This window comes from Mustela nigripes, chromosome 1 (assembly GCF_022355385.1).
Source record: "Mustela nigripes isolate SB6536 chromosome 1, MUSNIG.SB6536, whole genome shotgun sequence".
NCBI lineage: Eukaryota > Metazoa > Chordata > Mammalia > Carnivora > Mustelidae > Mustela > Mustela nigripes.
The window spans coordinates 30,241,624-30,268,761 of record NC_081557.1 but is presented as its reverse complement, the minus strand read 5'-3'; the positions used below and the strand labels follow the sequence as shown (position 1 = coordinate 30,268,761).

The 27,138-nt window shown below is 37.1% G+C and overlaps 1 protein-coding gene across 1 annotated transcript in view; it reads left to right on the top strand.

Annotated features, from left to right (window-relative positions):
- The window catches only part of ANO5 (anoctamin 5), a 97,752-nt gene extending 71,786 nt beyond the window's left edge, over positions 1 to 25,966 (top strand). Inside the window, exons 12-21 of the mRNA XM_059406984.1 lie at positions 806 to 957; positions 3,054 to 3,128; positions 4,923 to 5,145; positions 7,742 to 7,911; positions 8,556 to 8,653; positions 13,966 to 14,096; positions 16,469 to 16,674; positions 18,771 to 18,949; positions 20,674 to 20,779; positions 23,494 to 25,966. Of these exons, the coding sequence (XP_059262967.1) occupies positions 806 to 957; positions 3,054 to 3,128; positions 4,923 to 5,145; positions 7,742 to 7,911; positions 8,556 to 8,653; positions 13,966 to 14,096; positions 16,469 to 16,674; positions 18,771 to 18,949; positions 20,674 to 20,779; positions 23,494 to 23,715 (1,562 nt within the window). The 3' untranslated portion in view covers positions 23,716 to 25,966. The remainder of the gene's footprint in view (positions 1 to 805; positions 958 to 3,053; positions 3,129 to 4,922; positions 5,146 to 7,741; positions 7,912 to 8,555; positions 8,654 to 13,965; positions 14,097 to 16,468; positions 16,675 to 18,770; positions 18,950 to 20,673; positions 20,780 to 23,493) is intronic.
- Positions 25,967 to 27,138: the final 1,172 nt, after the last annotated feature.

Below are 27,138 nucleotides of genomic sequence, written 5' to 3'. Positions count from 1 at the left end.
GACTGAAAGAGCTTATGCTGAGTGATATAAGTCAAGCAGAGAGAGTCCATTATCATATGGTTTCACTTATTTGTGGAGCATAACAAATACCATGGAGGGCAAGGGGTGTTAGAGAGGAGAAGGGAGTTGGGGTAAATTGGAAGGGGAGGTGAATCATGAGAGACTATGGACTCTGGAAAACAATTTGAGGGGTTTGAAGTGGCGGGGGGTGTGGGAGGTTGGGGTACCAGGTGGTGGGTATTATAGAGGGCACAGATTGCATGGAGCACTGGGTGTGGTGAAAAATAATGAATACTGTTTTTCTGAAAATAAATAAATCAATTTAATAAAAAAAATTATATGTATATATAAAGAGAGAGAGAGAGAGAAAGAGAGAGAGAGGTGGACAGGGACAGAGAAACAGAGATTGTGCTATGGGAATGGCTCTCATGTTTTCCTTATATTTACCTAAGCCTGAAAAACTGGTATAATTGCTTGAATTATTTCAGTGGGAAAAAAAAACATGCAAACAAAATCTAGGTTTTAGTAAAAAGGTAAGTTTAATATTACTTCAGATTATTTGAATGAAGAGAGAATGATGTGCCTGAAATTGTTTATCTTGCGTGGACTGCTACGAAATTGCCTTGAGTTTTTACATGAATTACATCAGTGTTATGTTATTAAGCCAACATAGTAGTGACAGAAGAACCATCATTCAACCAACATTTTTTTTTTAAGTGTAGAAAAAAAAAACAGATTATTTTCTTATGCATTTTATTCTCCATCCCTTGATTACAGTTGTTTTTATGCCTTTCTTTGTCTACAGTCACATTGTTCTTGGAGTTTTGGAAACAGCGACAGGCCAGAATGGAATATGAGTGGGACCTGGTGGACTTTGAAGAGGAACAGCAGCAGCTTCAGCTGAGACCGGAGTTTGAAGCAATGTGTAAACACAGGAAGATGAATGCGGTGACTAAGGTGGGTCAGCACGCTGACCGCCAGAGTATCTCAGTGGAGTTCCCGCTCTGGGCCACCACACAAATAATAGTGGATGCTTTAATTTGCTTTTAAATTATTTTCCAACAGAGAAATCTTACAAACTTCTTTCCTTGTTTCTCGTACCTATTTCAAATCTATACGAAAAAAGTAGATAGAGAAGTATAATGAACCCAGGATGCACCTGTCACCCAGCTTCAGTGAATACTAATTCATGGACTGTCTTGTTACATTTACACTTGCTCCTCTCTGCCATGGGATGATTGTGTAGCAAATACAAAGCATCATGTCATGATATAACATAGTTTTGTAACAAATGAAATAAAAGGAAAATGGAAAAGAATGTGTATACAATGGACTTAGTATATAAATATATATACACGGAAATGATACTAAGTTAATACACCAAAATTAAAATAGTATTATTGCAAGATAGTGAACTTAGGAGTGATTGTTTTATTAGACCAAATTTTATTTACCTAGTCTCTTTTAACTTATTATAATGGGAAGATCATTGCACTAGAGTCTGGATGGCAATGTCTAAGTCTGGGGATCCATCACTGGTAAATCACCTACTCGACTGAGTAATTTGACTTCTTGGTGCTTTTTCTTCGTTTTTTTTTTGTTTTTTGTTTTTTAATGTGAAAAAGACAAGGTACTTTGCCTTCAAAGACCAGACTCGACCGCATATTCTTAGCGTCCCTACCTTCCCATCAACCATAATCACTGTGTGGCCCAAAGCTGTTAAAGGGAGAACAGAATATGTCTCTAACGCAATCTCTCTAGCAGAATTTCCCATTCTGTTCGGGACACTGTTCTTGTGGTATAATACTCAAAAATTATCTTCCCAGTTTAGGCACTCATGTACTCACTAGGCATCTCTTGACTTCACTGAGACATTACAAAAAAATCCAGTAAGTGAGCAAAGGGGAAAAATAACAACTTGGGTGGCTGTCTGACATTAAGAAAACATATTAAAAGAGACTTGCCATGATAATGACGTGATGTGTATCTATTAATATCTCATGGTATAAAAAGGAAACTAAAAGCAGGCCTAATATTATTGCCATAAAAACCAGAGGTCCTGAATGTTTTATATGAAACCAGCTGAAAAACAGTATGAATGGACTGGCTGTGAATCATCCACTTGAATGGTTTTGAAATCAAGGTTCTGACTTAATTGCAGGGCTTCTTCAACGGGTCAGTATGGCCAGAGCCCTCACGTTTGAGTCTGTATTGAGAACACATACATGTATGCATGGGCACACACACACACACACACGTACACAAAAAGCATGCACACACACACACACACACACATTGGACACACACACGTGCACACACGCACACACATTCAGTAGAGCTCTTGGACAGCTGTTCTGCCTGTCAAGTTCTGTTTGCATTCAGTCTTCCCTAAAAATCCCCCAGGTATAAAAATCCTCTCTAAAAATCCTATCCTTTAGATAGAATTACATGATTTAGATTTCTGCTGACGGCTGTTTTTTACTCTATGGCAATTTTGCGGGGGTTAAGATCTCACTGCCTCTTGATGTAGCTAAGAATTTCAGCTGATACAGTGAATATCTTCTGTTAATGGCTTAGAAGAACATCAAGGTGGAAAAGCCTGGTCCCCTGAACTGTGCAGAAGAACACAGTCCTGTAAATATAAAGATGGTGCCCCGTTTAGTATCATGTGTAGCAATTATAGAGCAGTGCAGTTTGATTCAATTCAATTAGAAGCAAGCTGTAGTATCATTAAAGCATGTCCACTTACGCAGCAGCTCTTGGGTTCTGACATCATTTCCTCTCTCCCAGGCCCTGAACACCACTCTCATTCAACCCTGAGGATACAGTGTGTATCCGTCATGGCTCATATCATGTGTGAACGATCTCACCTGAGAGCCCTGAAGGTCTCTACCTGAAGGGAAGGAACCTGGGCTAGAATGTAGCTGCCCATGAGCTGTCAAGGACTCGGGGAGGTTTCTACTCGAACTGGGTTTTATGATTTTGACTACTGCTTGGCGTCCCAGCGTTGAGGGTAGATTTTGAATTTTGCTGTGATTTCTTCAAAATTGTAGGAGATGGAGCCATACATGCCTCTGTGGAGTCGTCTCCCATGGTACTTTTTATCAGGAGCTACGGTGACGTTTTGGGTGAGCATGTTTGGGAACCTGCTCTCATCTCTTTATGTGCAGTCTTATTAGGATAACCTCCATAGTTTCATCTGCCATGGCTCTCGAGCCCCTCTTTCCCCTCCCACTCCCCTGTCTTTTTATTTTGAACAGAGCTCATATATAAACTCAAGGGTGACCCATATGGATGTGCCACAACTGAACCTCGTAAGAAGAGCTTGGGGAGAGACCGGTGCCTCATTGAGTGCCTGCCCCTCCCCCTCCCCCAGCAACCAGCACATGTAACAGATTCATTTGCAGACTGTTTGGTTTTTGTTTCCTTAAAAAAAAAAAAAAAAAAAAAAAAATCATTGATTTATCTTTATGTCCACTTAAAATACATACACAAAATGCAAAGAAAAAAAAGCATGTACTCAAAATTTATTTTCTTGCTGAAATAAATAGAAGAAAGTAAGACTTCAACTTGAAAAATTTAATTAGCGAGTCCCATTGTGAGGGAGTCAGGTTTTTTTCCATGCCTTTTAGCTACCAGATTCCTCCACCACCACAATTTATTTCCCACCGTCCACTTTCCAAATGTGGGTCCTCTCACAGCTGGCCTTGAATTTTAATGAAAAGAAGCAGTGTTAACCCTCTCAGAGCTTAACATGTTGAAGAATAAATAATTAGCAGTTGTTGACTAGAGTTTAACCTTATAGTTCGTATTATCCCATAATTTTTTATCTTTAACATTTCTAGTTAAAGGTATTGGTTTTTCTCTTTTATTTTTTTAAGCTTTTATTTATTTATTTGATGGACAGAAATCACAAGTAGGCAGAGAGAGACAGAAGTGGGCTCTCTGATGCAGGACTCGATCCCAGGACCCTGGGATCATGACCTGAGCTGAAGGCAGAGGCTTTAACCCACTGAGCCACCCAGGCGTCCGGTTTTTCTCTTTTAAATGTGTGTTTTCTTAGATGATATAACAGTCACTGAGGAGAAGTGATAGTGTAAATAATATTTTATTAATAATAGAGCAATAATCAAGTCAGGGCACTGCTTGAGAAATAATCTAGAGTGTGGTTCCAGAAAGATTATTCTATCTTTTATTTCTAATACTCATTCCATTTGATTCAGTCCCTCAACTTTCAGAGTCAGGTTTTCCAATCATCAAGGTAAAGGCTTCCCCAGATCTTTGGGTTTTTGTAATATGGGAAGTGTTTAAAATTTATGTAGCATCTATATAAATATCTAAACTACCAGGCATATCAGAACACGAATGGCAACATCCTGAAGGGAAATGAGACGGGATTTCTAAATGTGTCCTTCTTGGGAAAGTACATGGTCTTCACACTACCTGTTTAACTACAACCTGGGGCAGAGTTTGGCAACGGTCTTCTGTGGAGAGGCCACGTGTATTTTAGGCTTTATGGACCACAGACAGTCTCTCGCATGTAATCATCTTTGTTTTTTCCTTTAACCTTAAAAAAGGCAGCAAAAAGCCATTTATAACTCAAAAACCATACAAAAGTGAGTAAGGCCACAGGCAGGATTTGGCCTTGTGCCTAGTTCTCCAACGCTTGACAGATGATGGATGAGCTACTCAACCGTTTTAGATTCACCCAGCTACAACTACAGGTCTTGTCTTCTCTAGAAACCTTTTGCCTTGCCAGTGTTCTTTCCCTGCCATCTATGTGAGAGAGACTGGCTTGGTCTGCTTCCCAAGTCAGAGGGGCTGACCTTAACATAATGAGATGAAGAGAGTAGTATGTTTCAGATGGGTCACATGGCAGAGATAGAGACCAGAGTGACTGATTCCTTGTTTCCCTTTTCCAGATGGCCCTTGTCATTGCCTGTATGGTAGCTGTGATTGTGTACCGCCTGTCAGTGTTTGCTACATTTGCTAGCTTTATGGAAAGTGAAGCATCCTTTAAGCATGTCAAAAGTTTCCTCACTCCCCAGATAACCACGTCACTCAGTGGATCCTGCTTGAACTTTATCGTCATCTTGATCTTGAATTTCATTTATGAAAAGATATCTGTATGGATTACAAAAATGGGTAAGTTGGCCAGGTCATCTTTGTGGCACTGAAAAAATATTCTACCAGTGCTATACATCAATTTTGGACCATCACTTGGGGAGTTCATTTTTTTAAATTAACATATAAGGTATTAGTTGTTTCAAGGGTACAGGACTGTGATTCCTCAGTCTTACACAATTTACAGTACTCACCATAGCATATACTCTCCCCAATGTCCATAACCCAGCCCCCCTATCCTTCCCCCTGACCCCCCAGCAACCCTCAGTTTGTTTCCTGAGATTAAGAGTCTCTTATGATTGATCTCCCTCCCCAGTCCCATTTTGTTTCATTTTTTTCCCCTCCCTGCACACCGTGACCCCCTGCCCTGCCTCTCCAATTCCTCATATCAGAGATGCCATATGATAATTGTCTTTTTCTGATTGACTTATTTCGCTTAGCATAATACCCTCTGGTTCCATTCACATCATTGCAAATGGCAAGACTTCAGGTTTTTGATGGCTGCACAATATTCAATTATATATATGTACCACATCTTCGTTATCCATTCATCTGTTGATGGACATCTGGGCTCTTTCCATAGGTTGGCTATCGTGCACATTGCTGCTATAAACATTGGGTGCACGTGCCCCTTCAAATCACTACATTTGTATCTTTGGGATAAATACCCAGGCGTGCAATGGCTGAGTCATAGAGTAGCTCAGTTTTCAACTCTCTGAGGAACTTCCATGCTGTTTTCCAGTGTGGCTGCACCAGCTTGCATTCCCACCAACAGTGTAGGAGGGTTCCCCTTGCTCCTCATCCTCGCCAACACCTGTCATTTTTAAAGGCACCTGCTAAGGCAGTTTTGTTCTATAGGTAGACACAGAGGCTGGTGATCAGAATACCCCAGCAGCCGCATTTAGACCCGTTATGGTGGAAGCAAGAAAAAGAACCAAAAAGAAAAATCAGGACTCAGTAGATCTTTCAGAGTGTTCTTTTCTTAATGCTCCCTTGATCAGGCTAGTTGGATTTTAAGTAAAAGCCTCACTTTTCTCAAGACACGGATGATTTTTATTTCATGTGTATGGTTTTTGGAAGGGATTTGCTTTTGAAAACCATTATGGGAAAAACAAAACAATCAGCTCCTCCTGAATATATCTAAAATGTAATACTTTTCTTTTCGGTTGCCATGGGTCTTAGACCCTGGATTATTTTCCTTCATTAATGAATTGATTAATTAATTTTGAGAGGGAGAGAGGAGCATGTGTGTGTGCTGTGGGGGGGGGGGGTGTGCAAAGTGCGAGGGAGAGAGAGAATCGTAAGCAGGTTCCATGCCCAAGGTGAACCCTACATGGGGCTTGAGATCATGACCCTGATATGACCTGAGCCAAAGTCAAGTCAGACACATCCGACTGAGCCACCCAGGTGCCCCTCTTTTTCTTTTAAATTATTAAAAGTTCTCCTATATCCATTAGGGACAGTAAAGGAGTCACAGTCAAAGTGGGAGATTTAGTCAGGGAGAGGGGTGTGGAGCACCCCCGGCAAGTTGGAAGTGAGATCGAGACCCCAGTCCACGCGTCAGCTTCTCCTCTTGAGTGTGCAGGTCCCTCCTCCAAGTCTGTATATCATCACTGCACCCAACAGTAACCAGAAAGAGCACATTACTCATTCAGCACCAGAGTTTGCACTAGGAAACAACTTTCATTAAAGGCTATCTTCAGATTTGTAGTTCTCACTCAACTTTTCTTTTTTTTTTTTTTTGTTATTAAAACATAAATCTAGCATATAGCACTAAAAATTCAGAGTGAATTTCAGAGAGAAAAATCACTTAAATATACATTAGAGATTTTGTAAGAATGCAAGTAATTTCTCTAAAAAGGAGGAATTCTCTGTGTCTTTAGAATAATATTGTTACCATTTCGGTATCATTGAAACTGTTACCACTTTGGCTAGATCAGCTTATGCTGCTGGGAGATCATCAGCTCAGAAAAACATGCTCCCTGACTCTTTCACACTTCCTGATACTTATCTGTGATGTGAAGGGAATCCAGTATTTTTTTGTCTTTGGAATTCACTAAATGTTAGATCATGATCCTGCATTTTAAATAAAGGAGAGAGAAAGTGTATTATTACTGCCACTAATTATATGACATTCTTTTCAAAATTGATGTAAGCATTAATTCATGAGAGGAAAACACAGTTTAGTTTGGAAATCATCCTCTGTCCTTGCGGATGTCCTTTACTTTTAAACCTGATTGACAACAGACAGAGAGAGATCTGTTATGTTTACAGGATATCATACAGTGTACCAGGGTAAGCATAAGCCTCTCCAGTCTGATATGGGTTTGAATTCCATATTCTGACTGTGTGACTCCAGGCAAAGTATTTTATCCATCTAAGTATAGTAATAACTGCTTCTTAGGCTTCTCCAGTGATTAGATTAATACAAAGCCTCTTAACAGAAAACTGAGCACAAATTGTTACTTAATATTGGTCTGTTAGGACAAGAATGGCTTGTATTTCAACAGGCTCTCAGAATAATATGACTAATAATGTGACTTGTCCCATGCAATACAGAATTGAGGGAGAAACAGGAAAGTGCATAATTTAACCTTGGTGTTTTATTACTTAACAGAAATTCCTCGAACTTATCAGGAATATGAGAGCAGTCTTACCTTGAAAATGTTCCTGTTTCAGTTTGTGAATTTTTACTCGTCCTGCTTCTACGTAGCTTTCTTTAAAGGGAAGTTCGTGGGCTATCCCGGAAAATACACATATTTGTTTCATGCGTGGAGAAGTGAAGAGGTAAGAGTTGTCTTGAGAGGCTTGTGGCTTCAGGAACTCAGTATTAACTAAATACTTGTTGTGTGCCCAGCAGTAACTCAGATTTTTATCAAGATCCCAGAGAAGTGTAAGACACCAGCTCTCTCCACAGAGAGTACTGGTCTTACCATCCTATCGTCTGGTAGACTTCCCAGTTCCTTTTGGGCAAGGAGTTATTTTGTGCCTATTATTTAGGAATAAAATATGAGCTATGGAATGGAATAAGTGAGTTCTCTATTCCTGAAGGCTTCCTGCCAAGGATGAGCGATAGCATTCCAGAAGTACAGCAGGAAGGCTCTGATGGGTCATAGAGCTAGACCACATCAATGGTTTCCATACCTCCCTTGCACCCAAATCACATGGAGAAAATAACAACCCTACCCCTGACCCCCAACAGAAAGATTTAGGATCTTCTAAGAATGAGACCCAGCAATCCAAATGCGATGCAGCTGTCTTGTAATTGGTTAGTTATCCTGCTTGAAACTATTGAGCTTAAAATCTGTATCCCTTTAATATCCATTCCCCATCAAAATCTTCAGATTCTGATCCTGGGTCTAAGATTTCTTTTGTTGGCAAAAATCCATCTTTCATCGCTCCCTTTTCTTTTTTTCCTTTCTTCTGACTAGTGTGACCCTGGAGGCTGTCTAATAGAATTGACAGCCCAGCTGACCATCATAATGACTGGAAAACAGATCTTCGGAAATATCAAAGAAGCTATTTATCCGTATGTACAACTTACAAGTTTTTCTTGAGTCAGGTAACCATGAGAGAGTTCCTCTGGAAGAAGATGGAATTCTGTGATTATCATGGTATCATTGTCAGCAAATGGTTGAGTCAACAACAAAAACTCACTTTTAATCAATAGTCAGGAATGCATTGAGGTAATATAGGCTGTTAGACATCAAATTTTATTGCTTGAGTGAAATTGAGGAAAAGATATTATTCCCCTCTCCTATGGAGGTTCCGCCGGGAAATCTGAATGTTTTATCCTCTGTACATTATCCTATATGTTGCCTATTACTTCTCAAGATTACTGAAAGTTAAACTCTATAAAAATATCCATGTGTTGTACACCTTAGGCACAAAAATTGGTCATGAATTAAGTTTTGGTATATGAAGGTATTGTTTTCTATTCCAAAAGCATGACAATAATAGACACGTTACGAAAAGAGAAAACCAAAATGACAGTTGATCTCAAATAAAAGTCGAAAATTTCCATGAATAAAAAGAGAGAGAATCATAAGCCTATCATCTTGCAGGTCTCCTAGTTAGAAAGTGACAGCATCAAGGTTTAGCACACCTACAATGTCAGGTGGACTCAAGTGCTCTACTTAAGACCAAGGCTTGGCTCATGTAACAGTACTTGAAGTTAGGAATTGGGTTTATTCTCACCTCTTCATGAAAGACGGTTGAAAATAATTTTCTCCTCTGCTTCCACCTCTCCCCACAGTTCAGTAGTTCTCCTGGGGTTCTATTTCATTTGCTGACAAAGGAAGAACATGATGTATCTCTACAAAGAGTATTTGATAAACCACATCCAATTCCATAGAGAAATAACTCTAAGCTATTATCTTAAGTCCTAACTCTAGATTGAGAACCTGGAGGGCAGAATGGGGATAACTTCTAAACCAAACACAAGAGGGAGAGTAAATCTTCACAGAGGAAAAGAGACACTCAGGGAGATAAAAGGAAAAAAAAAAAAGCAAGTAGAATTAAGCCTACAAACTGAAGTTCTAAAACTGCTGATGAGATTTCGCGCTACAAAGGCTGCCAGCAAAATTGGTTTTTAGAAAGTGAACTTAACTCTAGCTAGAAGATTCTGGCAACACCTAAAAACGTAAAAGGAGGTAATACCGTTATTTAAAAGGGTCAGGAAATAATTTAATTAAAAACATATAAATGAAACAAGAACAGATTAATATAAAAAAACCCCATTCTACATAAATGAAACATGTTACTTTAAATAAACAGTGCAGTAGATGACATTGATTGCAGATTAGACACAACTGAAGAATGAATTAATGAATTGAAAAATAGTACTGAGAAGTTCCCACATTGTACAATACAACAGAGTGACAATGAGATTAAAAAAATTGAAGTGACAGGAAGCTATATTACATAAAAAGGCTTCCATGCTAACTTACTAGTTGTTCCAGAAAAAGAGAATTGAGTAATGTTGGAGGAAAAAATTCTCTCACCAATTCTTTCTTACCAATTCTCTGAATAAGTAGTTGCTGAAAATTTTCCAGAAATGAATAAAAATGTGAGTTTTTTCTGTTTTTCCAGTTCCATCTGTGCCCAACTTTTTGATATTGTCTGAAAAATCTGAGGGGTTCTGTGCCCTTTCTCTTTCAGTTTGGATATAAGCAGCATGTAAATGTTCATTTTAATGTACATTTACTATAGTACTTAATGTTGTCTTTTAAATTTTACAAATTTGGAAGGTACAAATGATGTCGCACTTTGGTCTTACTTTGCATGTCCCTGATTAATAACATGAATGAGCAGTTTTAGCTACTATGTTTCCTCTTCAGTGAAACACTTGTTGGTGTTGTTTAACCATTTTTCTACCGATTTACCCTTTTCTAATTGATCTGTAGGAATACTTTATTACTTCTGGTGACAGTGCTTTTGTTTGGGATTTGATCATATGTGTTACATTTATTTTATCCGAACATAAGTTTTGTCCCTTTATTTTTTCAACCCCAGCACTATTACAATTTGAGCCAAATAATTCTTTGTTGTAGGGAGCTGTCCACTGCATTGTAAGAGGTTTAGCAGCATGCTTGGACTTTAGACAGACTAGATGCTAGTAGTCCAGCCTCTCCCCAGTTGTGGCAACCAAAAATGTCTCTGATATTGCAGTGTACCCTTGTGCCTTTGTGTGTGTACTCTCTGCAATACCTCTGGTATAGATGGATAAAAGAATATACTTTTAATACAGTAGAATTTACCAAACTTTTCTTTTATGGGTTAACATTTTTCAAGTCTTATTTAATAAATCCTTCCCTACCCCAAGATTAAAAAGATATTTTCATATACTTCTAAATTTTTAACATTTTAACATTATTGTCTTTATCTTTTAAAGTTTGAATATACATGGAAAAGATTTTTGTGTTTGATCTGAAGTTCAAATTTAATTTCTTTCTCACGTGCATATTAATATATGAATTGTTGTGTTTACCATTTATTGAGAAGTTCCTCCTCACCTCTCTGCATGATCTACAATATTACCTTGTGCCATATAGCAAGTGCAAGGCTAGTACTAGGTTTCCATTCTGTTCCAGGATTTGTCTATCCTTGTACCAATACTATGCTCTCTTAATTAATATAGCTTTATAGTAAGTCTTGATCTCTGGTGGGTCAAGTCTTACCAACTTATTCTTTATCTATAGAAATATATTGGCTATCTTTTGTCTTTTGTCTTTCTGTACAGATTTTAGAAACAGCTTGCCAGACCTCATATGGAAAAATATGTGATGTTTTTATTGAAATTACATTTCAGTTTTTCCTATAAAACAACTGGCATTTTCATAATACCAAGTCTTTTTATTTCATGAATGTTTATTTTGGACTTCAGTGACTGTAAAGAGATTTAAACTTAGGTATATAGGTCTTACAGATCTTTTGTCAAATCCATCTAAAAGTACTTTCAATTTTAGTTGCTATTGTAAATGGTATCTTTTAAAAAATTATGTTTTCTACTTGTGTTTTATGGGTATATAGGAATAAAATATGTAGATAAACTCCATTTTTTAAAATAATTCTTAGCGAACTTCGTTTGGGTTTTTTAAGCAGGCATTTCATTCATATTACTGTTCATACTCTGAATCAGAGATTTCTTCTCCTCATTTCCAATTCTTTTGCCTTTTTCTTTTTTCATCTTGCTGTGCTAAGAACTCCTATAGAGTCTTTTTTTTTTTTTTTTGGTTTTTGCAGAAAATTTTTTATTAAATTGACCATGAGTTCATAACATTTCCTTGGTATAGTGCTACTTTATTCAAGTAAGATGACTTTTTAAATTTTAATTTATGTAGTTAACATACAGTGTTGTATTCAATTCAGGTGTACAATATAGTCATTCCATAATTCCATTTATTACTCAGTGCTCATCAAGATAAGTGTACTCTTAATTCCCTTCACCTATTTCACCTTTTCCTTCACCCACCTCCTCACTGGTAACCATTTGTTTGTTCTCTGCAGGTAAGAGTCTGGTTTTTTATTTGTCCCTCTCTTTTTTTTCCCCTTTGTTTGGCAAGATTTCATATTCTTTTTTATGGCTGAATAATATTCCATGGTGTGTGTGTGTGTGTGTGTGCGCACGCGCGCACACACACACACATATCACATCATTTTTTAAAAAGATTTATTTATTTATTTATTTTAGACAGAAAGAGAAAATAAATTGGGGGGAAGGAAGAAGAGAGGGGGAGAGAATCTCAAGCAGGCTTCTTATGAGTGTGGAGCCAATGAGGGGCTCAGTCCCACAACCCTGAGATCATGACCTGAGCCAAAATCAAGATTCAGACACTCAGCCAACTGAGCCACATAGGTGCCCTACCACATCTTCTTCATCCATTCAATTATTTATCAGGGGACACTTTGGTTGCTTCCATAATTTGACTATTGTAAATAATGCTGCAATAAACATAGGGGTGCTTGTATCCCTTTGAATTAGTGTTTTTGTATTCTTTGGGAAAATACCCAGTAGTGCATTTACTGTATCATAGGGTAGTTCCATTTTTACATTTTGAGGAACCTCCATACTGTCTTCCACGATGGTTGAATCAGTTTGTATTCCCACCAACAGTGTAAGAGGGTTCCCTTTTCTCCACATCATTGCCAACACTTATTGTTTCTTATGTTTTTGATGTTAACCATTCTGATGGATACAAGGTGATATCTCATTGTGGTTTTGATTTGCATTTCCCTGATGATGAGGGGTGTTGAACATCTTTTTATGTGTCTGTTGGCCATCTATAGGTCTTCTTTGGAGAAATGGCTGTTCATGTTGACATTTTTAAATTGGAATATTTGTTTTTTGGGTGGTGAGTTGTATATATTTATATATTTATAAATGTATATATTTATATATTTATATATTTTGGATATTAATCAATTGGATATGGCATTTGTGAGTATTTTCTACTTACTAGGTTGTCTTTTAGTTTGTTGGTTGTTTCCTTTGCTGTGTCTAATAGATTCTTGAATAAGAAGCCTTACTCTGTTCTTGATCCTAAAGGGAATGCTTTTAGGTTTTTCCTATTCAGAATGATATTTTCCCCAAGATTTTGGCAGATGTTTTTTATTATATTGAGGTAATTTCCTTCTTTTTCTGCTTTTCTGTCATCAATAGGTTTTACTAGGTGCTCAAAATATATCGAACGCATTTTTCTCATTAGTCAACATAATTTTGTATTTTTCTGCTTAAATCTGTTAATGTCATTTATTACATTGATTGCTTTTCTAATAAAAAAAAAAAAAAAACCTTTCTGTTCCTAAAGTGTTCCAACATTCTGTTCCTAAAGTGTTCCAACATTACCATGATACATTATTTTTCAAATACTATGGAATTTAGTCAGGTAATATTTTGCTTAGGGTTATTGCATTTATTTTCACGTGCTTGATAGGCCTCTATGTTTCCTTTGTTATGTATTTTCTCTTGTAACCTATTTCTCACTTCCTTGAGCATCCTTCTGAGTATCATGACAACTTAAAGGTTAGTAAATTAAATGGAAAAAAAGTGGTCCTATGGTGACCCTCTCTTCCATATGCTCTTTAACAGAACTATTTCTGAGTAAATGTATTTCCATGGGGAGAGTCAGGGTAGTCTTATTTTCTTAACACACCAATAAAGAGCTTTGACCTCAAGCACTAGATTCTTAATTTAACTTTAGCTGTAGTTATACTCTCTGTGCTCTGTGATCTTAAGTTACTTAACCCCTCTCACCACCAATTTCTAGATCTAACACCCTGGTTTTCTGACCACTTTCTTTTAAATTCTAATCATGCATTCACTTTTATCACTTCCCACAGTATGGTTCTGAATTGGTGGAGACGTCGAAAAGCTCGGACCAACTCTGAAAAGCTATACAGTCGATGGGAGCAGGATCATGACCTCGAAACTTTCGGATCTCTTGGGCTCTTCTATGAGTACTTAGAAACAGGTAAGTTTTAACCACTGTCTTGAAACATAGTCAGTCTGAGTAAATTAAGTTTTTTCTTTTTTCTTTTCTTTCTTTCTTTTTTTTTTTTTTAGCTCTTAATGTTTCTTCCTGCCTTGTACCTGGTAGGTGTCTAATAAACTATTGGAATGTGGATAAAAAGACAGGTGGATGGTTGTATTCCTTACAAGGTAGAGTGCAGAATGAAGCTGAGCTTCAAAGCACTCGTGTTAGAGATATATTTCCTGTCAATTGGATGTTAAGATTGTTGAACCAAATAAAGGAAGAATCACTTTTTTAAAACTCCTCTCTCAGATTAGCTTGCATAGTTCCCCTGTTTGCCTCACTTTCAGCCCAGAGAAAGAATTAAGTTGATAGACATTTCCAGAGTCTAACATACATTTAGAGTAAGTCCTTTATTTCAGGCTGAAAAGAAGAAGGCTAAAAAGAGTTGTGTGGGGGAGTTCACGTTGAACACAAGAAATGCATAAAAAATGCTAAGGATTGAACAGAGAAGAGATTTTGAGGTGAAATTTTAGGAGGGATGATGATGGAGACTGCTCTTAAAGTCTACGTAAATGTTTCCTCTGAAGTTACTTCTCTGCTTCTGTGATGAAATTAAGGAGAACAGTTTGCTTTACTTAAGACTCTTAAGGCCCGGGGCACCTGGGTGGCTCAGTGGGTTAAGCCGCTGCCTTCAACTCAGGTCATGATCCCAGGGTCCTGAGATCGAGTCCCGCATCAGGCTTTCTGCTTGGCAGGGAGCCTGCTTCCCTCCCTCTCTCTCTGCCTCTCTACCTACTTGTGATCTCTGTCAAATAAATAAATTAAAAAAAAAAAAAAAAGACTCTTAAGGCCTATGAAAGCATGGGGGAATGAAAAAGTGACCTGAAATTGCTACTGGTTTCTCCACTGTGATAGAAACATGAGATACCTGAATGAAATAGGTAAATTTAGGACAAACTGAAAGCAGCCTGTTTCATATAACCGGTTATAAAATTGGGTAGTCCTTGCTTTATGGGGTGATAAGGCTCCAATTTTTAATTAATTGTGTATCAAATGCATTTGCTCATAAATGCATTAGGGATTATCACTGAAATCAAAGTTTCATAAGAAAATTAACTACCATTTACTGAGGTACAGCTGAGTTAGTTTATTGTGGATGTCTTGTGTACATTATAGCATCCTGAAACATTCGACAGAGAACTCATATTTTACTGCATTTTGTTTTGGAGGATACTGGAATTAGGATGGGTCAATTTATGCTATGGGCCAAAAATATTTTATTTTAAGTAAAATGTGGGATTTGAACACAGAAAATTCAAGTTGTTTCTACATAATGCTTCCTCTGAAGAGGTGTTCAGTTGGGTTGGAAAGTGGCAAGACTAATTCTTTTGAGAAACTTTTGTGAGAAGAGTTGAAATCCAGAAACACTTGAGATTCATCTAAAAATAAAGGACTAGTAGAAGCGCCTTCCTCTCTCCCTTCAGTGGAAAGCCATTCCTGTATCTCTTATTATATGGTTTCCACTTATGGGGGAAGCCCAGACTGCCAGTTGAATGTACACTTGTACCTCAGTTGTTGTTGGAAATAAAAAAAAAAAATGGGAAGAGAAGTTAACTTACATAGGTGTTAAGTCTTAATGAGGAAAGAAAATAAAATTTATTAGAAAGATGTCAAGATAGTATAGAGGATCAGGACCTAAACAAATACATCTTTCCAGAAAATTGTGTTATATTTTCTTGGCCCACATATAATTTATATGTTTGTAATGCTTTAAATGATTCATTTTCTGATTTATTCTCAAGCATCTTCCTTTGCACTGTCTTTTCATCTGTTAGCACCTTCAAACCTTAAACAGTGTAGCGTGTACACTGTTGTAGTTGAGTATGTTTATATAGCCAACACACGCTGACTCTTGGAAACACACAAATGAATCAGACATTCTCCCTGATCTCATAGATTCCTCAAGATAGAAGAACTTGATTACCCCACTAATGTGTCACTACCAGTGTAAAGACTAGACTAGCATCGACCTAAACATAGCCCCTAATAAAAGGCTGGGTTTTAAGAAGAATAAAAAGAATCTCTTATTTAACAAGAAGAAATGCTTTCTTCAGACAAGCAGATGTCAAAAGAAACAGTGAGGACAGAACTGAGCTATATGTGCCCAGTTTCTCCTCTCTGTGCTAGCCAGGAACTAAGTCACTATGCTTCCAGTGGGGAGGAGGAAGTGGGCCAATGGAAAGAGGCCTGGAGTGTTTTGCTGGTGTAGATCCCTCCAAAAGGAGGATGTTGCGGAATTTGGGCAGAGTTTTTCCCCTTTACTCCTTCACGATAATGAGTTCACTAATTTTTCTTTTTTTTTCCTACAGTTACCCAGTTTGGATTTGTTACATTATTTGTGGCCTCTTTTCCTCTGGCTCCTCTTCTTGCTCTCTTGAATAATATTATAGAGATCCGAGTGGATGCCTGGAAACTTACAACTCAGTATAGGAGACCCGTGGCTGCTAAAGCTCACAGCATAGGTGTTTGGCAAGACATTCTTTATGGAATGGCTGTCCTTTCTGTGGCAACTAACGTAAGTGGGCCCATTTTGCTTGGGTGGCTTTGTATTGCATTTTGTTTTCTTGGCAATGGGAAGATATACATGATGCTTAACTCAATCTTTAGCTTTGTTGATTTCATCATGGTGACAGTCCATAATGATACATCATCCCTACGCTTTTTTTTTTTTTTTTTTTAAGAGAGAGAGTGAGCATGTGTGTAAATAGAGGTCAGGGGGAGGAGCAGAGGGAGAGGGAAAGAGAATCTTAAACAGGTCCCATGCCCAGCACAGAGCCTGACACCTGGCTCGATCTCACGACCCAGAAACCATGACCTGAGTCAAAATTAAGAATCAGATTCTTAACTGACTGAGCCACCCAGGCGCCCCTCACTTTTATGCACCAAACAACAAAGAGAAATTTATGACATGCAAACTCTCAGAAATACAAGGAAAATTGTAAAACCACTGTCCTTGAAATACCATGGTACAGTTTTATAACACATGACAAAGTAGATAGAAAATATGTAATGGTACATAAAATATTTGAATAACACAGTTAGAGCTTGATTGTACCTGATGTTGTATACTACAAATAGAGAATATACAACATTTACATGTTATGTTTATGGAGCACTTATTGGAGCACTTATTAAAAAATGATAATGAAACTAAATTTCCCCAAAGCAAAAATTTTTACCATATATATTTACATATAAAAATGGTATAAAAATTGAAGTTGATAATGAAGATAATTTTAAAAACTCTAACCCACTAACATTCACACTTCTAAGTAAGCTTTATTGTATTAAGAGGAAGCAAAATTGAAATTATAAAGAGCACTTAATTAAGATGAAAACCAATAGGAATGAACTAAAACCACAGTTACAGAAAAATTCATAGCAATAAATGCTTTTATTATTAAAAAAGAAGACTTGAAAGCATGAGCTGAGCATGAGTTCATAAATGTAAGGAAAATGCAAAACTAATCAACAGAAAGTAGTAAGAAAAAATTAATACAGATACAATCAGAAATAATAAAATTGGAAAACAAATAAAAAGCAGTATAATTCCTAAGTGAATTAAGAGTTGGTTCATTGAAAAGACGTATAAAGTAAACAGAACTCTGAAAATCTGAACTCTGAAAAGTTATAAGATACAGGTGAGAAAATTGTGAGACTGTTATATGTCCCTTTATTCCAATAAATTTTAAAATCTATTTTTGAAATTGTCACCTTTTTAAGAAGATAAAGATGGCCAAAGTTTATTCAGTAAGTGGTAGAAAACCTGATTGGACCAGTAGCTATCAAAGTATTAAAAGTTTTTTTAAAAGCTACCACTAAGGGGAGCCTGCGTGGCTCTGGTGATTAAGCCTCTGCCTTCACTTCAGGTCATGATCCCAGGGTCCTGGATTCCAGCCCCATGGGCACTGGGCTCCCTGCTTAGCAGGAGTGTGCTTCTCCCTCTACCCCCTGCTCATGCTCTCTCTCGCTTTCTCTCTCTCTCTAACAAATAAATAAAATCTTTAACAAAACTAAACAAAAGAACCTTCCACTAAAAATGTAGAGGGCAGAGCCAGATGGTTTTAAATGGACTTATATAAGAGCTTGGGGAAGCATGGAAAAATACCATTCCTGTAGAATCAAATATCGAAATTACTTACACTGAACTGTGGGACATTAACCATCGCATGGTCTTCTCTCTCCATCGCCTCCCCACCACCCACCTACCAGTGCGAGGGCATGAACACACAGGCACGGATGTGTGCACACTCACGGTCCCAGTTTATGGAGTTGGTTCAGGCAAATGAATTTGGCTAAGGACGGTGTAAATGTGCTGTGAAACAGATGTAAGAAATAACAAGGCATGGTGGAAAGAGCATGGTTTTTGGAGCCAGATACATTTAGGTTCAGTTTTCATCATGGCCGCTCTCTAGCTGGGAAGGCTTGGAATACTGATCACAAACTTGAAAAGGACTATTTCATGTTGCAGGCCAAGGACTCCTATGTTAACATAACTTGTAATAGCATTTTAATCGCTTGCATCCATATGGAATGGAGAAATATGCAAATCAGACATTTTTAAAAAACTAGATTGTTAGCTCAAGATTTCCCTCTTGCTTTGTCTTTTAGGCTTTTATTGTGGCATTTACATCGGACATCATTCCCCGTTTGGTTTACTACTATGCCTACTCGACGGATGACACGGAGCCCATGAGAGGATATGTCAATGACAGCCTGTCAACATTCCTTATAGCTGATTTTCCAAACCACACTGCACCTTCGGAAAAACGAGACTTCGTCACTTGCAGGTTTCCTCTTAATTTCTTAGCTTTTTTTTTTTTTTTTTTAATTTTTTATTTTTTATAAACATATATTTTTATCCCCAGGGGTACAGGTCTGTGAATCACCAGGTTTACACACTTCACAGCACTCACCAAATCACATGCCCTCCCCAATGTCCATAATCCCACCCCCTTCTCCCAAACCCCCTCCCCCCGGCAACCCTCAGTTTGTTGTGAGATTAAGAGTCACTTATGGTTTGTCTCCCTCCCAATCCCATCTTGTTTCATTTATTCTTCTACCCAATGGATCAAGAAGATGTGGTATATATACACAATGGAATTTCTTAGCTTTTAATTTTGCTTTTTAAAATGTGTTTTTTGAGTTCTCCATTTCCCCCATGGCTTGAGATACAAAGGAATTACTTAGGGCAATAAATTTCCTGGGTAAAGTGCATCGATTTTAGACTTCACTGATCTTATTTGGAAAAGTAGAAAGGCCAAAAGTAAAAGGATATTATGAACAAAAATAGTATCAATTTTGAATTGTTTCTTATTTTCTAAATTTATTGGAGAGATTTCTCACCAACAAATGCCCCTTGGCCCCACGATATAATATCTATTAGATCATACAGCATGATCATAGTATATCTGCATTTAATCTATTTCAATTTACACCATGATCATATATCTGCATTAAACCTACTTGAATATAACTATATGTTCTTAAAAAGAGATAGAGTGAGAAAAGGAGAAATAATATGATAAATTCACCATCTGTACCATGTAAAAGTTTTCCTCCATGCAGAGAGCATGAAATTAGGTTTGTGAACCTGTTTCCATTACTCAGCATGTCCTGTGCTCTGAGGGTCTTTTTAATCTAATTTAAAGATTGTATATGATAAATAAATAAATATGACATAAAGATTATATATAAAGTACATAAATATTATACATATAATATATATCTAGTACATCAAGACCACTTAACTTAAACCTTAAGCAAGCTACTTCTTCTGGGAAACAGCACGAGACAGCAAAATGTTGGTAGACATACAGGTAGCCAAACCATTGTTCGATTTTAGATCTGCATATAAAGGAATCATAGTATGGTGTTTATGAGCATGGGCATGTGTCCATTTTCTTGATTTCATCACTTCCTAGGTGGACTAAATCTTTGAAGAACATCAATGCCTAGTAACTTTGCAGAAAACAGTGGGCATACAAAGTCGAGCACTAAGAAAAGTCCAGAAGAATAGTAAGATAAATAAAAACAATGCAGTGTCAGATAAGCCAAAAGAAAATAGAGTTTAAAAAAAAAATAGAAACATTCAACAATATCAAGTCCTGTTCTCAAAAGATCAAAAAAGAATTAGCATGTTTCTTCAGTTTAATGACAGGAGACAACGCGTTTTAGGGGAGTGGTGGACAGAACTAAGTGTGTTAAGGAGTAGGAAGAGAGCGAATGGAGACAGAATCATTTTGCTGACTCTTTTACTCTTTTGAAAAATTTGACTTTGAAGGGCAGGACAGAAGTTTCACCTGTGTCTCCTGCTACACCAAACTATATATAAATAACATGTGGCCATGATTTTTATATGTGCAAAAATGAAATGTATCAGAATGCAGTTACCTTCCTACGACTTGACTTTTGTAGTCAATTAAAAGTATCTCTTTAGAGAAATGATAAGAATTTACATTAGGTCTCTATGCGAAGCAATAACTAATTTTTTGCATTTACTTCTGTTTTTCAGGTACAGAGATTACAGATATCCTCCTGATCATGATCAGAAATATTTTCAAAATATGCAGTACTGGCACGTCCTCGCTGCCAAGATGACCTTCATCATTGTTATGGAAGTAAGTCTCCCTTAACTTACATTCCACTTAGTCTGTCCTCTCCCTCCAGATTTCTAAGGGCATCTGCTTGGCAGAAAATTAGTATTATCTCAGGAAATTGTTTTGAAGGAAGTATTCGTTATCCTGAAAAGCAACATAGGGATATTTTCAGTACAATGTGTTGTTGCCTATTATTCACCTACTGTTGTTGAAAATATCCAGGTGACATAAAGAAAAGAAAAACATAGGGCCTCTTCCCTTGAGGTCAGGAAAAGGACAAAGAATGCACTGATTTTGCTGAACAGCTATTACATACTGGTTCCAGACACTGTAATGATAACCTTCTAGGTTAGACCTTATTGTTCTCTCCTGAAAAATGAATCTCAGACTCAGCAGAATTGGCAGTGGGTTTAAAGATAATCAGGTAATGTTGGAGCTGGGCTTCCATGCCAGATACATATCCCTCGCAGGCCTCTGCTCTGTCCACTATATTATGTTTCCCCCTTTGTGGAATATCGACTCTTATTGTAGATATAGGGCATGCATTAAAAGAGAACAAATACAGAGGGGGAATTTGGGTAAGTTTCATGGTGACGTTCTATATCAAAAGACATGAGGGCCAATGAAGGAAAAAGAAATAAAGTGAAGGCACTTTTTCTCTCTGCCATGAAGTTCAGTAGTAGTCAAGTCTAATGCAAACACATACAGATTCTGTGTGATGAAAAAGAGAGCAGTCTTATGTATATCCTTCCCTATGTTTTTCTTCTCTCTCTCTCTCTCGTTCTTTGTGACCTTATCACTCTTTTGTTCTCATATTTTCCATCATAAGTTTAGATCACCTTGCACTCTGGTCAGTTGCACTGGGGATTTTTTAATTTTTGTCTATTGTTCTTACTAATGTTTTTAATTATGCCAGGCTCTGACGCACCATCTGTGATGATAGGCCCATCTGACTCACTGGGACTTTCACCTTCTCTTCACCTTCTCTTGTATTGAAGACAATTTTCTGTGGTCTGTGTTTCTCCCGTTCTTGGTTTACTAGCTTATTTGATGAAGTGTATTTTTCAGTAATTTTCTAAGGAAAATTATGAGTGGTCAATTGTTGAGAACTTGAATATTGAATATTTCTTCTTTCCTCACAGATGACTAAATGGCATAGAATTCGAGATTAAAAGTCATTTTGCCTGAAAAATTTTCAACTAACTTTATTTAGGTATTCCTGACATTTTTGAAGACAGTGCTCTTTTTTTTGTCTGCTTCAATGTTGTTAAAAAATGCAATACAATTCCAATTCCCCAGACTTTGTTTATGATCTTTTTATAAATCAGTAAGCTTTAAGGATTCTCTCACTAGTCCTTCTCTTATGAAAAATTACAAGTTCTTATTATTGGATAATACTCATTTTTCTGGACACTTGGTGGGCCTTGTGAATCTGAAAAGGTACTTACCTTCAATTTGAGAAAATTTGCTTGTACATATTATTTTTTGAATTATTTCCTTCTTTTCTCTGTTCTGTCTTCCTAGAAGTTCTATTACTCAGGTGTTATACTTCCTGTTTTGAAATTGTAATTATTTTCTCTCCTTTAGATGAACTCATGTTTTTATCTTTTTGTTTTGTGTTTGTTTTGCTTCTTCATTATCTCTGTTTCCTCTTAGTTTCTATTTGTCTGTTTCAGTCTTTTTCTTTTGCTTAGATACTTTTTTTACATACCTGCTGATTCTTGGCAATCTGCTTCTACTTAAGAGCAAATAAGTGAAAGCTAATTATAAGCTTTGTGTGCCTACAGGAGAAATGTCACTTGGCAGGTTTCACCATAGGGTGATGAGGTAGTGAGGGGACCTTTTCATTTGGTATCTGCCATTGTAATTTCACAGACTACTTACTTTCCCCAGAGAAAACTCTTCCGAACTCCTTTCTGTTGCGCTCTTCTACTGCTGCCTGTGTTCTGAGACCTGAGCGAGACAAAGATGACTAAGGATCTTAGGATTCACTGAATTTCACTTAATTGCCCTATTTTCAGTATGGCGCCACTCCTCCGTCCTCCACTGTCTCTGGTGCTCCTGAGTTCATGGCTTTCTGTTTGGATTTCTGCACAAATTACTCAGTTGCTGCCAGGGTGAGGTTGGAGGGAAGTAGTACCTGGATGGCAATGGGAGAGAGGTCCTGAAAATTCCAGCTTTTCCTTATGCCAGATGTTGGCTAATCCTCTGGTTAGCCACCCACGTGTATGCTTCCACAGTCCTTAGGACCATCTTTCCTGAACTTTATTGAAGATCTAAAAAAGTTGGCTTTTGACTTGTTGGGTTTTACCACCATCATATCATCAATTGCAAGCTGAAATGCCAGCTCTCTTTACTCTCTTGAATCTGTTATCGCTGTTCCCTCCTTTTTTGTTTTTTTTTTGGTCTTTGTGAGTTACACCATTTTTAAAAATTCCCTTCCAAGTATCTTACTAGGTTTTCAGAAGTGAGTACAGTTAAACAGTATATTCAATAACCATGATCACCTGGAATTTCTGTAATTATGCATTTTAGTAAACATTTATTTGTTTAATGTGTTTGTCTTTCTGTCTTTCTGGGAAAGTTCCAGGATAGGAATCTTATCTTTTTGCTATTCCTGATACCTTCTGTATTGAGCACAGTTTATTGAATGAATGAAGTGATTCATAAGAACTTCCTGCTGAACATTTGACAGTTCTAACAGTGTCCTTGATTTTCTCTTATGTTTCTTCCAGCACGTTGTGTTTTTAGTTAAATTTTTGTTGGCCTGGATGATCCCTGATGTTCCAAAAGTTGTTCTGGACAGAATCAAGCGAGAAAAGTTAATGACTGTCAAGATTCTTCATGACTTTGAGCTTCACAAATTAAAAGAGAACTTGAAAATTAGTTCTACTGAACTTGCCAAACAAGTCTTGATTCAGGAAAACAAAGCACAACTGGCTAACTCAGCGGTCTAATCACCATAGTGAGCAAGCAGTCGGTTGCCTCTCTGGCGTCCCAACTTTCCCTGGGTTTTGGGTAGAGGCCAGAAGGCATGTATCAATTTCACCCCACGTCCTCTTCCTTCTTTTTGAATTCAGAGTTTTTGTACACTTTTACAGTGGCCTACTTTGTGAGGTTGGAAGAATACCACTTGTCTGCTTTATTGGCTGAACTCTTCCCAGATATTGTTTTCTAGAGTTCTAGAAATGATTGTTAAAAGTGCGTGTTGAATCAGAATATTGGAAAATCATGGAATGTTGCAGTTTAGAATTAAACACTGGATTCGGGCTGTCTTATCACGTTCCAGTGCATCTGCACATTTTCATGGTCTTCTGTTGGGTTGTTTTATAACTCCTTCCCATCAAGAAAAATGTTGGTACAAAAGGAAAGGAATTGAAGTGGCCTCCTGAGCCATGTATCTCCTGCCATTGCAGACTATGTGAATGAAAAAACAAAATAAGATGACTTAAGAAAACTCACATATTAAAAATGTTGGGTGGATATCATGGCGGGGGTTTGTTTCTGAAATCATCCTGAGTAAGTTAAGTTAAACTTCCATCAGAATCCCAGATTCCCCTTCCAGGTCAATGCAGAATTGATTTTTCAAGAGACTGAACATTTGGGTTGCAACAAAAGACTAACAACTCTGGTCTTTAAAGATAACATTTTGGTAATAGTAGTTTCAAGGCTAGATTGTCTTTCTGGAAAACAGCCTAAGAAGTTGTTAGGTTGCTTCAGTTCTTCAAGTAAATGAAAGATATTATAGAGAAGTAAATGTGTCTTCTTAGTAGTTAACAAATGCAAGACAATGAATATTGACTAATTTATTGACCTTAATCTGAAAAAAATTGAATTATTTTTAAAAAATCATTTTTCTTCTATAATGCGTATTTTGCATCATGAAGCCTGTTTGAGCATTAGCTCTTTGTATAAGTTAGGTACAAGTTGTTTATGAAACTTGATCTGTTTGAAGCAATCTTGAATCTTTTAATGAGTTTACCCTGTTTTCTATTGATGCATCACTTCATTCAATACACAGTGCCTTGTCCCTATACCTTTGACACCCAAGAAGTGGTTGTGCTGTTCATGTGATGTGATATAACATCTCAAATATTAGCTTGTTGTACAGAAATTGTCAGTTTAACATCAGTCACAGAGTTGAACACCAAAAGTAGATCAACCAAATAAGAAAGGGGTGATGGATTTGATTGCTAAGTGGAAAAAAAAAATTAATTGCATTATTTCTCTCATACTTAAGCCCATGGCACATGTACACCAGTTCCTTTTTCTCTTATGAAAAATACTTCATATACATTTTTAACACTACAAAGTGAGGGACACAGTTCAGATATAGTACTTGCATCTCTAGCTTTCAATTACACTTCAGTTCCAAAAGAATAGTGTTTTTTTTAAATTCCATACAAAAGAAGAAACTTTATCACAAGATATTTTTAAAGTAGTTTTATTATTTGATACTAATTCATTTTTGTAGAATTGCCAATAGTAATTATATGGCAGGTAGTATTAGCTAATGATAGATAGTAAACATGTAGAAATGAGGATTATGAATTTTATAAAACCATGAGACAGTGACCCCAATATTGGCAGTAATAACTTGTCATCCACTGGGTAGATTTTATAAAAAAAAAAAACAAAACATTTTTGTGTAATTTAAAGTGATCTCATTATTGAAGAATGATTTCATAGGAGGAGGAGGCCTATTTCTTGCTTGAGAACACTAGTGTTACTATGAAATAAGCCACAGATGCAGTATCTTTGGCTTGTCATATCAAACTCTGTGTTACTACCATGTTGTCCCTTTGCACAGCTCATACATATTACTTTCTTCCTAGGTGCTAATAAAAATAAGGAAGAGTGTGGAAATCGGTTTCTTGGATATAAGTTTCAGTTTCTATGACTTAACAGTATTTATAGACCTAGAGTGTTAAGATAAATAAAGACAAATTTAACTCACAAAGTTATCCGTACACTGCAATCTTAAAAACAAACCAACTCAAGTGTTGGGTTTCTAGAATGCATGGAGAAACTGGCAAGAGAGGAAGTAGTTTTAAGACAAGTAAATAGATCCTATGATCAGTAGATATTTCCTTTTAAAATGTTATTGATAAATACTTTGTATTCGTGTTTCAATTTTCTATCAAGAGCCTTTTCCTTGTTTCACAGATTTTAAAATGAAATAAAAGTATCCCTCACTTTCCTAAAAGCTTGCTGACCAAAATTTAATGTCAAATCAATTCAGGTAGATTTGGCCTATCTAATTAAGCTCGTGTTATTCTGGGAGGGCTGAATTAAGAGCACCTGACTACCAAGTGTAAGTTGATATTTATCAGCACAGCTGATGTGTTTATCGTCATCGGATCAAATACTTACTTTTTTCAGAAATGTTCCAGGAAACATTGGAGATTTTATTTGAAATAATTTAAAGTGCAAAACAAAACAAAACAAAAATTATGTAACTCTTTCAAATGTCATCTCTAATCCTTGCCTTCATCAGTTTTTCTTTGCACACAAGAAGCAGAATCCTTTCCAAACATTTATTCCAGAGGTCTCCATCAAGAAGGAAGTATCTTAATTAGATGGAATGCTGTCCTAGTTTTGCTACATCTCATGACTCCTGTTGGCTTTAACGTTCTTCTCTTAACGAAGCCATTAAGTCAGTTTTCCAGGAGAAGATGGAGCGAAGATGATAAAGAGGAGGAAGGACAGAGGATGAGCGGGGTGAAAGAGTTCTCTCCAGATAAAGCCGTGCACGCTTCCAGGGGGGGAGGCATTGGTGAGGCAGCATGGCGCGCTGTGGGTGGTAAGGGGGATGTCTCTCCTAAGGCATCTTAGTGAGGGTGAGAGAAAAGCCAAAGAAGTTTCATGTTGAGAACTGTCAAATGTAAACTTTGATTCCAAAGTGATTGTGTACTGTCAGGTGCTATGCAGAGCCGTGAATCTCTGTTGATCGACTCCAGTCCAGGGTGAGGACCTCGGGCTGCTTCTTCAAAAGGGGAATCTATTGTTTTGAAAGAACCCCTCCATAACAGTTGTTTTTAATTAGCAATAGTTATTATGTTATCAAAGAATGTTCATAGGCTTGGAAGTCTACTACCATGACTCACTATAACTATTATGTTATTCTTTTTCTAGACAAATTTTTACTCTTCTGCTTTATGTGTGATAATTCAAGTATGTCAATTATTCCAGCATGCTGCAGAAATTCATGAGAATATTAAAAAGAATAGCATGGTTCAATGTATATGAGATGCCTTCTCCCATTCCCCCACTCCAAAACATTTGACTAGGAATGTGTTTCCTATGAGTGATTTTATGCCATGGTCCTAACCAAGAAAATAAGGCTCCTTTTTCTTTTCTTTCTTCCATTTTTCCCCTCC